We start from the raw sequence: 12,641 nt of genomic DNA on the forward strand, positions 1-12,641 counted from the left end.
AAGTGCTGGGATTACAAGTGTGAGCCACCACGCCCGGCTACACCTTCTACTATATACAAAAATTAACCCAAGATGGATCAAATACTTAAATATAAGAAGTCAAACTATAAAAGTTCTAGAAGAAAAGCTAGGAAATACCATTCTGGACATAGGCTTTAGCAAAGAATTTATGGCTAAGACCTCAACGGCAATCACAACAAAAACAAAAATAGACAAGTGAGACCTCATTAAAGAGCTTCTATACAGCAAAATAAACTATCAACAGAGTCAACAGACATCCTACAGAATGGGAGAAAATATTCACAAATTATTCATCTGACAAAGGTCTAATATCCAGAATCTATAAGGAACTTGAACAAAAGTCAACAAGCAAAAACCAAACACCATTAAAAAGTGGGCAAAGGACATGAACACACACTTCTCAAAAGAAGACATATGTGCAGCCAACAAGCATATGAAACAATGCTCAATACACTAATCATCACTAATCATCAGAGAAATGTAAATCAAAACCACAGTGAGATACCATCTCAGATACATTAGTTAGAATGGCTATTATTAAAAAGTCAAAATACAGATGCTGGTGAGGCTGCAGTACTGCATGTTCTGACTTACAAGTGGGAGCTAAATGTTGGGTACGCATGGAGACAAAAAAGGGAACAACAGACACTGGAGACCCCAAAAGGAGGAAGGGAGGAAGGGGAATAAGGGCTGAAAACCTACCTGTTGGGTACTATGCTGACCACCCGGATGATGGGATAATCACACCCTGAACCTCAGCATCATGCAACATAAAAATGTAACAAACCTGCACATGTACCCTGAGTTTACAATAAAAGTTGAAATTAAAAAAAAAAAAACTATTAGTTTTAAGGTTCTGGTTACATTTTTTTCAGCCCCAAAACCAGCTAATGTCATCAAAAATGCATATATTAATATTCACAAAGTTCAACCAATAAAGTTTTATCAGTTTCATTTATTTGTTTTAGTTAGTATACCCAGAGATGTTTTTTTTCCATTCATCATTCAATAGACGTGTATATGTCTCATATGAAGTAGAATAATTTTTCAATGGTTTACTTATGTTTCCTCTTATATAAACTGCCTCAGCAATCTTTTTTTTTTTTTTTTTTGAGATAGAGTCTCACTCTGTCATCCAGGCTGGAGTGCAGTGGCACAATCTCGGCCCACTGCAACCTCTGCCTCCTGGACTGAAGCGATTCTTGTGCCTCAGCCTCCCGAGTAGCTGGGACTATAGGCATGCACCATCACTCCCAGCTAATTTTTGTATTTTTACTAGGGAGGGGGTTTTGCTATGTTGGCCAGGCTGGTCTCCAACTCCTGACCTCAAGTGATCCACCCGCTTTGGCTTCCCAAATGGCTGGGATTACAGGCGTGAGCCAACGTGCCCAGCCAAATTGCTTAATCAATCATGATGATTAAGAAATAATCATTAAAGAAATAAGCCGTTATTTGTTAAAATAAGTTGACATTTTGAATTGAAAAGAATTTGTTTCCATATATGCAGAGAAAAGCTTTTTAATTAGATACTGTAAGGCACTGACTTGAATTTATAAAGACTATACAAATTCTTTTCAATTCAAAATGTCAACTTATTTTAACAAATAACGGCTTATTTCTTTTTTCCTCTAATAGTTAAAAACCTATTCGAATTGGGACAAACATACTATCTTATGTTCTTCTACTTACTTTCGTTTATTTTGTTTTGTGTTTGGTGTGGTTGTGTATATATATGTAGGGTTTCTTACTGTATTTCACTCACAACCATGTGGGATTATAAGTGATTCCTCTTTCTCATTTCCACATAAATTTATTTAAATCCTAAAATTTAAAAAGCTGGAGCATATGGTCATGCACCATATAATGACATTTCTGCCAATGACAGGCCACTTATAAGATGTGGATCCCATAAGATTATAACACAGCTTTTATACTGTATTTTTACTGTATATTTTCTATGTTTGGTAAGGTTTAAATACACAAATACCATTGTGTTATAACTGATACGGTATTCAATACAGTAACATGATATACAAGATTACAGCCTAGGAGGAATAGGATATACCATACATATAGCCTAGGAGTGTAAGTAGTGTACATACCGTCTAAGTACAGTTAATGATGTTAAGCAATACATGACTGTAAATCGAATGTAAAGTAAGTAGTAACTGCATAATGAGAAATTAACTATTAAATCAGTTTCTAAACATTGGCACTTCTGACGTTTTAAGCTAGATAATTCTTCATTGTGGGGAACTGACCAGCACATTGTAGGATTTAACAGGCAGCACCACTGGTCTTTACTCACTAGATGTCAGCAGCATCCCTGTCCAGTTGTGACAACCAAAACTATCTTCAGATATTGCCAAATGTCCCCTGGGGGGCAAAATTGGTCCCAGAGGGGAATCACTGAGTTAAATAAAAACTTTTCACATAAAACTAAGTCTCAAAGCCACAGACTTATCAAAATAAACCAGAACAATTTATAAATGATAAATCTAGAAATCTTTTATTTTTTAAGAATAGGTCATATATTATCGTGTTGGTCTCAAACACTGCAATTAGACCAAGTTAGGTGATTATAAGCTGAGTAAGATTGTTAGTATAAATAGGACAGAGTTCTTAGCTATAGAATTATATTCACAGTATAGCCAATACAGTATATATAGTATACTGTAGTTCCGTAAAGCAAAAAAGGCATTTTAGATCCTTCCACAGAGACTATTGTGTAATAAGGAAATTGGTCTCCCTTTGACCCTGCTACTGGGAAGCAACTAGGAATTGGAATTTCCTATTTATGGTTTCCCCTGATAGAGTTTGGATATTGTCCCCTCTAAATCTCATGTTCAACTGTAATCCCCAGTATTGGAGGTGGAGCCTGATGGGAGGTGTTTGAGTCATGGGGGCAGATACCTCCTGGCTTGGTGATGTGCTCACAATAGTGAGTTCTCATAAAGTCTGGTTGATTAAAAGTATGTGGCACCTCCCTGCGCCACTCTCTGTCTTGCTCCTGCTTTTGCCATGTGATGTGCCTGCTCCTGCTTTACCTTCCACCACGTGTAAAAGTTCCCTGAGGCCTCCTCCCCAGAAGCTGAGCAGATGCCCACATCATGCTTCCGATACAGCCTGCAGAACCAAAAGCCAATTAAACTTCTTTTCTTTATAAATTATCCAGTCTCAGGTACTTCTTTACAACAACACAAGAACAGCCTAACACAGCCCCTGACACCACAGCTGATAGTTTATGACAGCAAAACGACGCAGGGTGGAGCTGGCCACACTTGATAGCCTAGTTGCGTTAAGAGGGTGGGGGCTTTGGGTAATCTGATTACCAATTCACCTAGAGATTGAGTAAAACCTCATGACCAATACTTCATGCATATTGTTAAATATCCATCCATCCATATATTTACACATCTATGCATACAGTTCCACATCCTTAGAAAGCTAACAAGTCCTGAGGAAAAGTTTCACATTTCAAGTGCTCCAAGACGCTGTTTTATTATTATTACATCAGTGTACTGTGGGGGTGATATGGTTTGGCTGTGTCCCCACCCAAATCTCATCTTGAATTGTAACTGACAGTTCCCATGTGTTGTGTGAGGAACCTGGTGGGAGGTGATTGAATTATGGGGGCAAGTCTTTCCTGCACTGTTCTTGTGGTAGTGAATGAGTCTCACAAGATCTGATGGTTTTAAAAATGGGAGTTTCCCTGCACAAGCTCTCTCTTTGCCTGCCACCATCCATGTAAGACATGACTTGCTCCTCCTTGCTTTCTGCTGCCATGGTTGTGACTTCCCCAGCCATGTGGAACTGTAAGTCTACTAAACGTTTTTCCTGTATAAATTGCCCAGTCTTGGGTATGTCTTTATCAGCAGTGTGAAAACCGACTAATACAGTAAATTGGTACTAGTAGAGTGGGGCACTGCTGAAAAGATACCTGAATGCGGAAGTGACTTGGAACTGGGTAACAGGCAGAGGTTGGAACAGTTTGGAGGGGTCAGAAGATGACAGGAAAATGTGGGAAAGTTTGGAATTTCCTGAGACTTGTTGAATGGCTTTGACAAAAATGCTGAAAGTGATATGAACAGTAAGGTCCGGGCTGAGGTGGTCTCAGATGGAGATGAGGAACTTGTTGGGAACTGGAAGAAAGGTGACTCTTGTTATGTTTTAGCAGACTGGCAGCATTTTGCCCCTGCCCTAGAGATCTGTGGAACTCTGAACTTGAGAGATGATTTAGGGTATCTCGTGGAAGAAATTTCTAAGCAGCAATGCATTCAAGGGTGACTTGAGTGTTCTTAAAGGCATTTCATTTTATAAGGCAAGGAGAGTATAAAAGTTCAAAAAATTTGCAGCCTGACAATGCGATAGGAAAGAAAACCCCATTTTCTGAGGAAGAATTCAAGCCAGCTACAGAAATTTGCATAAGTAAAGAGAAGCCTAATGTCAATCCCCAAGACAATGGGGGAAAATATCTCCCAGGGCATGTCAGAGGTCTTCACGGCAGCCCCTCCCATTATAGGCCCAGAGGCCTAGAAGGAAAAAGTGGTTTCATGGGCCAGGCCCAGGCTCCCTGTGCTATGTGCAGCCTAGGGATTTGGTACCCTGCATCCCAGCTGCTCCAGCCATGGCTGAAAGGGGCCAACACAGAGCTTGGGCCATAGCTTCAGAGGGTGCAAGCCCCAAGCCTTGGCAGCTTCCACATGGTGCTGAGCCTGCTGGTGCACAGAAGTCAAGAACTGGGGATTGGGAGTCTCCGCCTAGATTTCAGTGGATGTATGGAAATGCCTGGATGCCCAGGCAGAATTCTGCAGCAGGGGTGGGGCCCTCATGGAGAACCTCTGCTAGGGCAGTGTGGAAGGGAAATGTGGGGTCAAAGCCCCCACACAAAGTCCCTACTGGGGTACCACCTAGTGGAGCTGTGAGAAGAGGGCCACCGTCCTCCTGACTCCAGAAGGGTAGATCCACTGACACCTTGCACCGTGTGCCTGGAAAAGGTGCCAGCAGACACTCAATACCAGTCCATGAAAGCAGCCAAGAGGAAGGCTGTATCCTTCAAAGCCACAGGGGCAGAGCTGCCCAAGACCATGGAACCCACCTCTTTTTTTTTTTTTTTTTTGAGACAGAGTCTTGCTCTGTTGCCCAGGCTGGAGCACAGTGGCGCAATCTCAGCTCACTGTAAGCTCCGCCTCCTGGAAACCCACCTCTTAACATCAGCGTGACATGCATGTGAAACATGGAGTCAAAGGAAATCATTTTGGAACTTTAAGATTTGACTGTCCTGCTGGATTTCGGATTTGCATGGGGCCTGTAGCCCCTTTGTTCTGGCCAACTTCTCCCATTTGGAATGGCTGTATTTACCCAATACCTTGTACCCCCATTGTATCTAGGAAATAACTGAATTGCCTTTGATTTTATAGGCTCATAGGCAGAAGGGACTTGTCTTGTCTCAGACAAGACATTGGACTGTGGACTTCTGAGTTAATGGTGAAATCAGTTAAAACTTTGGGGGACAGTTAGGAATGCATGATTGGTTTAGAAATCTGAGGACATAAGATTTGGGAGGGGCCAGGGCAGAATGATATGGTTTGGCTGTGTCCCCACCCAAATTTCACCTTGAATTGTTGCTCTCACAATTCCCACATGTTGTAGGAGGAAGCTGGTGGAAGGTGATTGAATTATGGGGGTGGGTCTTTCCTGCACTGTTCTTGTGGTAGTGAATGAGTCTCATGAGATCTGATGGTTTTAAAAATGGGAGTTTCCCTGCACAAGCTCTCTCTTTGCCTGCTGCCATCCACACAAGATGTGATTTGCTCCTCCTTGCCTTCCGCCATGATTGTGAGGCTTCCCCAGCCATGTGGAACTGTACATCTAGTAAACCTCTTTCTTTTGTAAATTGCCCAGTCTTGGGTATGTCTTTATCAGAAGCATGAAAATGGACTAATACAGAGGAGGAAAAAAAGACTCTGCCTTATGCTTCTCTTCCTATGGCTGGTTGTAATTTGTATAATGTGACTACAATGGATGTGACTTTAATATATTTCAGTGGTTCTGTGAGTCTTTCTAGTGAATTTTGAACCAGAGGGTAGTTTTTGGAAACTCCCAAAGTTGTAGTTGGTGTCTGAAGTCTTTATTTTTGTTCTTCCAACTTTTGCTTTAGTTCAGGGGGTACGTGTGCAGGTTTTTTATACTGGTAAACTACGTGTCACTGGGGTTTGGTGTATAAATAATTTCACAACCCAAGTAGCGGGCACAGTACCCGTTAAGTAGTTTTTCAATCCTCACCCTTCCCCAACCCTCCACCCTCAAGTAAGACCCAATGTCTACTGTTTCCCTCTTTGTGTCCATGTGCACTCAATGTGTAGCTCCCACTTATAAGTGAGAATATGCAATATTTGGTTTTCTTTTCCTGCATTAATTCACTTGGGATAATGGCCTCCAGCTGCATCCATGTTGCTAGAAAGAACATGACTGCATTCTTTTCATGGCTGCACAGTACTCTGTGGTGTATACGTACCACAGTTTCTTTATCCACTGCACTGAGCATGGGCATCTAGGCTGATTCCATGACTTTGTTATTGTGAATAGTGCTGCCATGAACATACAAGTGCGCGTTATCTTTGGTAGAAAAATTTATATTCCTGTGGGTATATACCCAGTAATGGGATTGCTGGGTCAATTGGTAGTGCTTTTTTAAATTCTTTGAGAAAACTCCAAACTGCTTTCCACAGTGGTTGAACTATTTTACATTCCCACCAACAGTGTATAAGCATTCCCTTTTCTCCACAACCTCACCAACATCTATTTTTTTGTGTTTTAATAACAGCCATTCTGAGTGGGGTGAGATGGTACTTCACTGTGGTTTTGATTTGTATTTCTCAGTTGATTAGTGATGTTGAGCATTGTTTCATATGCTTGTTGGCTGCACATATGTCTTCTTTTGAGAAGTGTGTGTTCATGTCCTTTGCCCACGTTTTAATGGTGTTTGGTTTTTGCTTGTTGATTCAATTTCCTTATAGGTTCTGGATATTAAGACCTTTGTCAGATGAATAATTTGTGAATATTTTCTCCCATTCTGTAGGATGTCTGTTGACTCTGTTGATAGTTTATTTTGCTGTATAGAAGCTCTTTAATGAGGTCTCACTTGCCTATTTTTGTTTTTGTTGCAATTACTTTTGGAGTCTTCCTCATGAGATCTTGGCCGAGGCCAATCTCTAGAATTCTATTTCCTTGGTTGTCTTCTAGGGTTTCTATAGTGTCAGGCTTTACATTTAAGTCTTTCATTTCATCTTGAGTTAATTTTTGTGTGTGGTGAAACAACAGGGTCTAATTTCAATCTTCTGCATATGGCCAACCAGTTATCCCAGCAACATTATTAAATAGGAAAGCATTTCCCCACTGCTTGTTATTGTCGACTTTGTCGAAGATCACATGGTTGTAGGTGTGCAGCTTTATTTCTAGGTTCTCTAATCTGTTCCATTGGTCTATGCATCTGTTTTTGTACGAGAACATGCTGTTTTGTGTCAGAAGCATTTAGGCAAACTTAAGGACTGTGCCTATAAAGTTAGTTTGGTTAACTGAGTAACCATATAATCAAAAATTAATAAACTGATATTTTCTATGCCATCTAATATGGCCATTTCATAAACCTTGTAAAGATTTTTTAAATAAAATGGTAGCATTTGTTATTTAAGTTGCTTAGATGAGATACTAAAGTGTTTATGAGAAAACTTAATTGGAAAAGAAAACATACCTGGTATATATTGAAATCTGCAAGTCTAACCACAACAGAACTAGACATTAGCTTAGCTTTTGATTGTTGAGATAATACTGAAGGTGTTCTGCATGTCCCTTTCAGAGGGTAGTCCTTCTCTGTTGGAAACAAAAACTCCTTTCAATTTGTTGCAAAATTATTTTTAACAGTCACTCTTTTATTATTAAGGCAGGTACCAGAAATATATGTGAATACTAACTTCTCAAACAAGATAATATTTGTGGACATACTTTATAAATTATAAAGTAATACAGGATGTAAGTTATTGTGATGATTATTCTTTTAAGAAGAATCACACATGTCACATTTAAGTTAGTCTTCTACAAAAACTCTGGAATGGGACTCTTGTTAAAAATGACATATTTACATAGAAGTAGAAAGGGAAGGGTATGGGGGAGGGAAGGGGAGGGGCAGACAACGGGTGATTAGTGAATACAAAGGTATAGCTAGATAGGAGAAGTAAATTCTAGCATTTATAGGGTGACTATAATTGATAATTTATTTTTTCAAATAGCTAGTAAGAGCAGATTTTGAATGCTCCCACCATAAAGAAATAACAAATGTCTGAGGTGACGAATATGCTAATTACCCTGCTTTTAGTGTTATACGTTTGTATACATGTATCAAAATATCACACTTCAATCCTTACTGGGCCAGCAAAAAAAAAAAAAAAAAAAAGTAGTAGTATCACACTGTACCTCATAAATATGTACAATTATTATGTGTTGACTAAAAAAAAAAAAAAAATCTTCTAGAAAAATTCTACCTGGGTGTGACTATTATTGGTTGTATTAATTTTAAAAGTGCTTTGGTCCACAAGCCTATGTTGCTCTGAGCAAAGGATGCAGGGGTTTTAGACGTTAATTAAAAATACTTGGCTTAGGCCGGGTGTGGTGGCTCACGCCTGTAATCCCAGCACTTTGGGAGGCTGAGGTGGGAGGATCACTTGAGGTCAGGAGTTTGAGACCACCCTGGCCAACACAGTGAAACCCTGGCTCTACTAAAAATCCAAAAATTAGCTGGGTATGGTGGCACGTGCCTGTAATCCCAGATACTCAGGAGGCTGAGGCAGGAGAATCGCTTGAACCCGGGAAGCAGAGAAAAAAAAAAAAATACTTGGCTGGGCATGGTAGCTGACACTTGTAATCCCAGCACTTTGCGGAGGGCCAAGGTGGGAGGATCGCTTGAGGCCAGGAGTTTGCCACTACCCTAGGCAACATAGCAAGACCCCCATCTCTACATTAAAAAGAAAAAAAAAAAAATACTCATTTACAGGAAATACTATGATCACACACACACACACACACACACACACACACACACACAGAGTGCAAACACCCTTAATATTAGGGGAATGCTATAATGTTATTATAGGTAAAATACCTGTTTGTGTGTGCTGGGGAGAGGCATGTGTTGGGGATTTAGGAGGTGAACCTACATTATGATCCTTCACAGCCTGTTTAAGCATTTCAACGTTGCACTCAAATTCATGCAATAACTCATTGGCCCATCCATTTTTTGTTTTGGTTGCATCACTAAAATACATCCAATGATTACAACTATCTCCTGTAAAATGAACAACAGGTATTTCATTGAAAAATATACAACTTTCGTTTATTATATTATAGTAATGCTTCCAATGAGATTTAGTCGTTTATTCAAGAAAGACTTTGATATCTGAAAAATTTACAGGCTTCACCTACGTGTAATTTCGAAATATGAGTAAAACATTTGAAACAGAGGGAAAGAATGTCAAAAGCAAATCATCTGGAGGAGTTTCTATCTAGTATCCACTCTTAGTAGAAAATCACTAAGATTCAATTTAAAGCCATGTGACTCGTCACCCTTCACTGGATGCTCAATTACCTGGTAAACCTGCATCAAACTGAATCCCAGAAAATATTATCAAATAAATAGAATCCTTTCTTCAAAGATGTGTTATCAAGTTAACTAACAAAAACCTAAACCACAAAAATGATAAGATGATGATGATTAAAACATTTAAGAAACCAATAAAACTTCTCAAGATGTACTCAGCCATAGTTAGTTTTTGGAAGAAAAATATATAATCAGAATTATTAGGCTTCTCTGTAGCAACTAAGAAAAATGCACATAAAAGGGTTAAGACAATAAAATCAGGCCAGGCGCAGTGGCTCACACCTGTAATCAATCCCAGCACTTTGGGAGGCTGAGGCAGAAGGTCGAGGCTGTAGTGAGCAGTGATCACACCACTGCACTCGTGAGGCCTTGGATCAAAAAAAAAAAAAGAAAATCTACTCTATGAATGTTTCACACCTCTTCAAAAATAAATATCTAGTTAAAAATTTTATGCATTTGTAAGTTAATTTATGAGTCAGGAGGATAGTATATAAGACAAAATCCTTCAAAAGAGAATTATTATATTGAATGTTGGCAATGAAAATTTAAAATGAAAAAAAATTGTACAACTTTTAAATTTAATCAGGTACCAACGTAGAAATGGCAAACATTGGTAAAAAAAATGTGTAAACAAAAATGTGTGAACAGAAAAACTTTACCATTTTTTAAATGTCCTGGAAAACTCTATGATCTCTAGTTTGGTTTTTCTCACTTGTGTGAATGCTAAATACTAACAAAAGGCAAAAATGGTATAAGGTCAAATTAATTTGGTCACAATAATCATACTTTTTTTTTTCTTTTCATTATTTGGGAGAAAGAATCTACCAATACCAGATTGTTAAGAGCCTATGAAATCTGGAATCCTATAATTTAGCTAAACATACTCTTATTCTTAGCTTCATACTCTTTTCTAATTTTTAAATATATAAATCATTTAAAAATTTAAAACATTAATAACTTGTTTTGGTCACAACTAACAAAACAGCACAAACACATGTCCTCTGTACCCTGATTTTTTTTTAAGTTTTAAATTGGTTATTTGGAAAACTGTCAATTTCTAAAAATTATGATTTCTAAAAATCTACATAAATCTCAATATACACTGTATGACTATATTCCACGGCAATTCTACTTTCTTAATGAAATACTGCCAGGAGAAAAATACCAATCTCTTCATCTCATTTCTTGTTAACAAATAAAAGCAAAATAAAACTAAACTAAATAAATTAGCTATATAATTTGAAAACAACACATATCTTTTAAAGAAGCTGTTATACACACCTGCTTTATGATAAGGATAATAATCTATAGTTAGCTGTGTAAAAGAGAGTTGCATTGCCCCTCCAGTAATACGTCTGTTTGACTCTGGGAAAAAAAAAAAAAAGGGAAAAGAATATTAAGTCAATTATCAGAAAGATTTAATTTACCACAGAAAAATTTTAGCATACTTGGAGTCCAAATAGTAATAACTGTCTCTCTTTTATGACAGCACATTAAGGATTTTAGGAAATATAATTCAATCCAATGAGTATTTACTGAGCCCCCCTCATTTGTAAGGCACCAGGATAAAAGGTAAGAATATAAGAATAGCAGAATCCCTGCCCTGGTAGAGTTCACAGATGATACTAGCAGAACTTTTATATTGACAAGGCCTCCCCATATGTCAGGCATTATTTTAAATACTTTAGGTAAACTTACTCATTTGGTTTTCATAACAACAGCATTTGATAGGTACAATCATTATTATCCCCATCTTCAAGATAAGGAAACCGAGGCACAAAGAGGCCAAGGACATACAGCTAGTTAAGTGCAAAGCTTGGATTTGAACCCAGGAAATCTTGAACACTACACCATATCATCCTACCTCTTACTGAAAAGGAAATTAAGGCTGGGTGCGGTGGCTCACGCCTGTAATCCCAGCACTTTGGGAGGCCGAGGCGGGTGGATCACAAGGTCAGGAGTTGGAGACCAGCCTGGCCAACATAGTGAAACTCCGTCTCTACTAAAAATACAAAGATTAGCTGGGCATGATGGCACGCCCCTGTAGTCCCAGCTACTTGGGAGGCTGAGGCAGGAGAATCGCTTGAACCTGGGAGGCAGAGGTTGCAGTGAGCCGAGATTGAGCCACTGCACTCCAGCCTGGGCAACAGAGTGAGACTCCGCCTCAAAAAAAAAAAAAAAAAAAAAAAGAAGGGAAATTATTAAAAGTCTGTTAGGTTAGGTAAGTTGTCCAAAGTCACACAGCTATAGTAAGATCAAAAGTAGATTACAAATTGGTATAACGTGAACATAAAAATCAAATTTTAAAACAAAATGGGCAAATCAATCAGAAGAAAGAAAAATACTAACTACATACATACATAGCTATGTATACACTCCCTATATTAATTTGTAAAATCCAATTTATCTCAACTAGTAGAATTTTCAGCACAGGTCTACAATCCCTTACGTAAAACCTTTGGAAAGCCAAATGTTCAAATGTTTCAGAATTCAGAAATGTTTAGATTTCACGACAGTAATATGATATGGTATATACAGGATATAGCATGCAACACTCTCAGCAGGTTCTGAGGCAGCACTAATAAAAATAGCAATTCTGCAGCAAAACATAAATATTTATAGGAAGCAGGCAAAGAATAAGAAAAATGTATTGGTATAAGTCAGGTTTTGCCACCAAATGAGTTTTTCACAAACTTGTAATATTTCAGAGCCTTTTGGATTTCACAATAGTGATTACAGACCTGTACTATTAAGGAGATATTTTGGTGAAAATGTTTTCTTCCTAAATAAAATCATTCAATTTATTCTATCAGGGAATAGTGAGGAATGTAAGGCCTTAGAAAACACTTTCTCCATTCTCATTCTTACTACTTAATCTTGACCACCTCATTTTCTTAGTTTGGTTTGTTCTAACTTTTTTGGATTTTCCTTTCAAATCTCTAAAGTAAAAGATGCTAACTATAAGTCA

The 12,641-nt window shown here is 38.3% G+C and overlaps 1 protein-coding gene across 3 annotated transcripts in view; it reads right to left on the reverse strand.

Moving 5' to 3' along the window:
* The window catches only part of BLTP3B (bridge-like lipid transfer protein family member 3B), a 112,562-nt gene that overhangs the window by 44,430 nt on the left and 55,491 nt on the right, over positions 1-12,641 (reverse strand). For all 3 annotated transcript variants that reach the window (XM_004053733.5, XM_055358752.2, XM_063694232.1), the window contains 3 exons: positions 10,955-11,038; positions 9,179-9,361; positions 7,775-7,893 (listed from right to left, as the gene is read on the reverse strand). In XM_004053733.5, coding sequence (XP_004053781.2) covers positions 7,775-7,893; positions 9,179-9,361; positions 10,955-11,038 — 386 coding nt within the window. The remainder of the gene's footprint in view (positions 1-7,774; positions 7,894-9,178; positions 9,362-10,954; positions 11,039-12,641) is intronic.

Source organism: Gorilla gorilla, chromosome 10, assembly GCF_029281585.2.
Source record: "Gorilla gorilla gorilla isolate KB3781 chromosome 10, NHGRI_mGorGor1-v2.1_pri, whole genome shotgun sequence".
Lineage (NCBI taxonomy): Eukaryota > Metazoa > Chordata > Mammalia > Primates > Hominidae > Gorilla > Gorilla gorilla.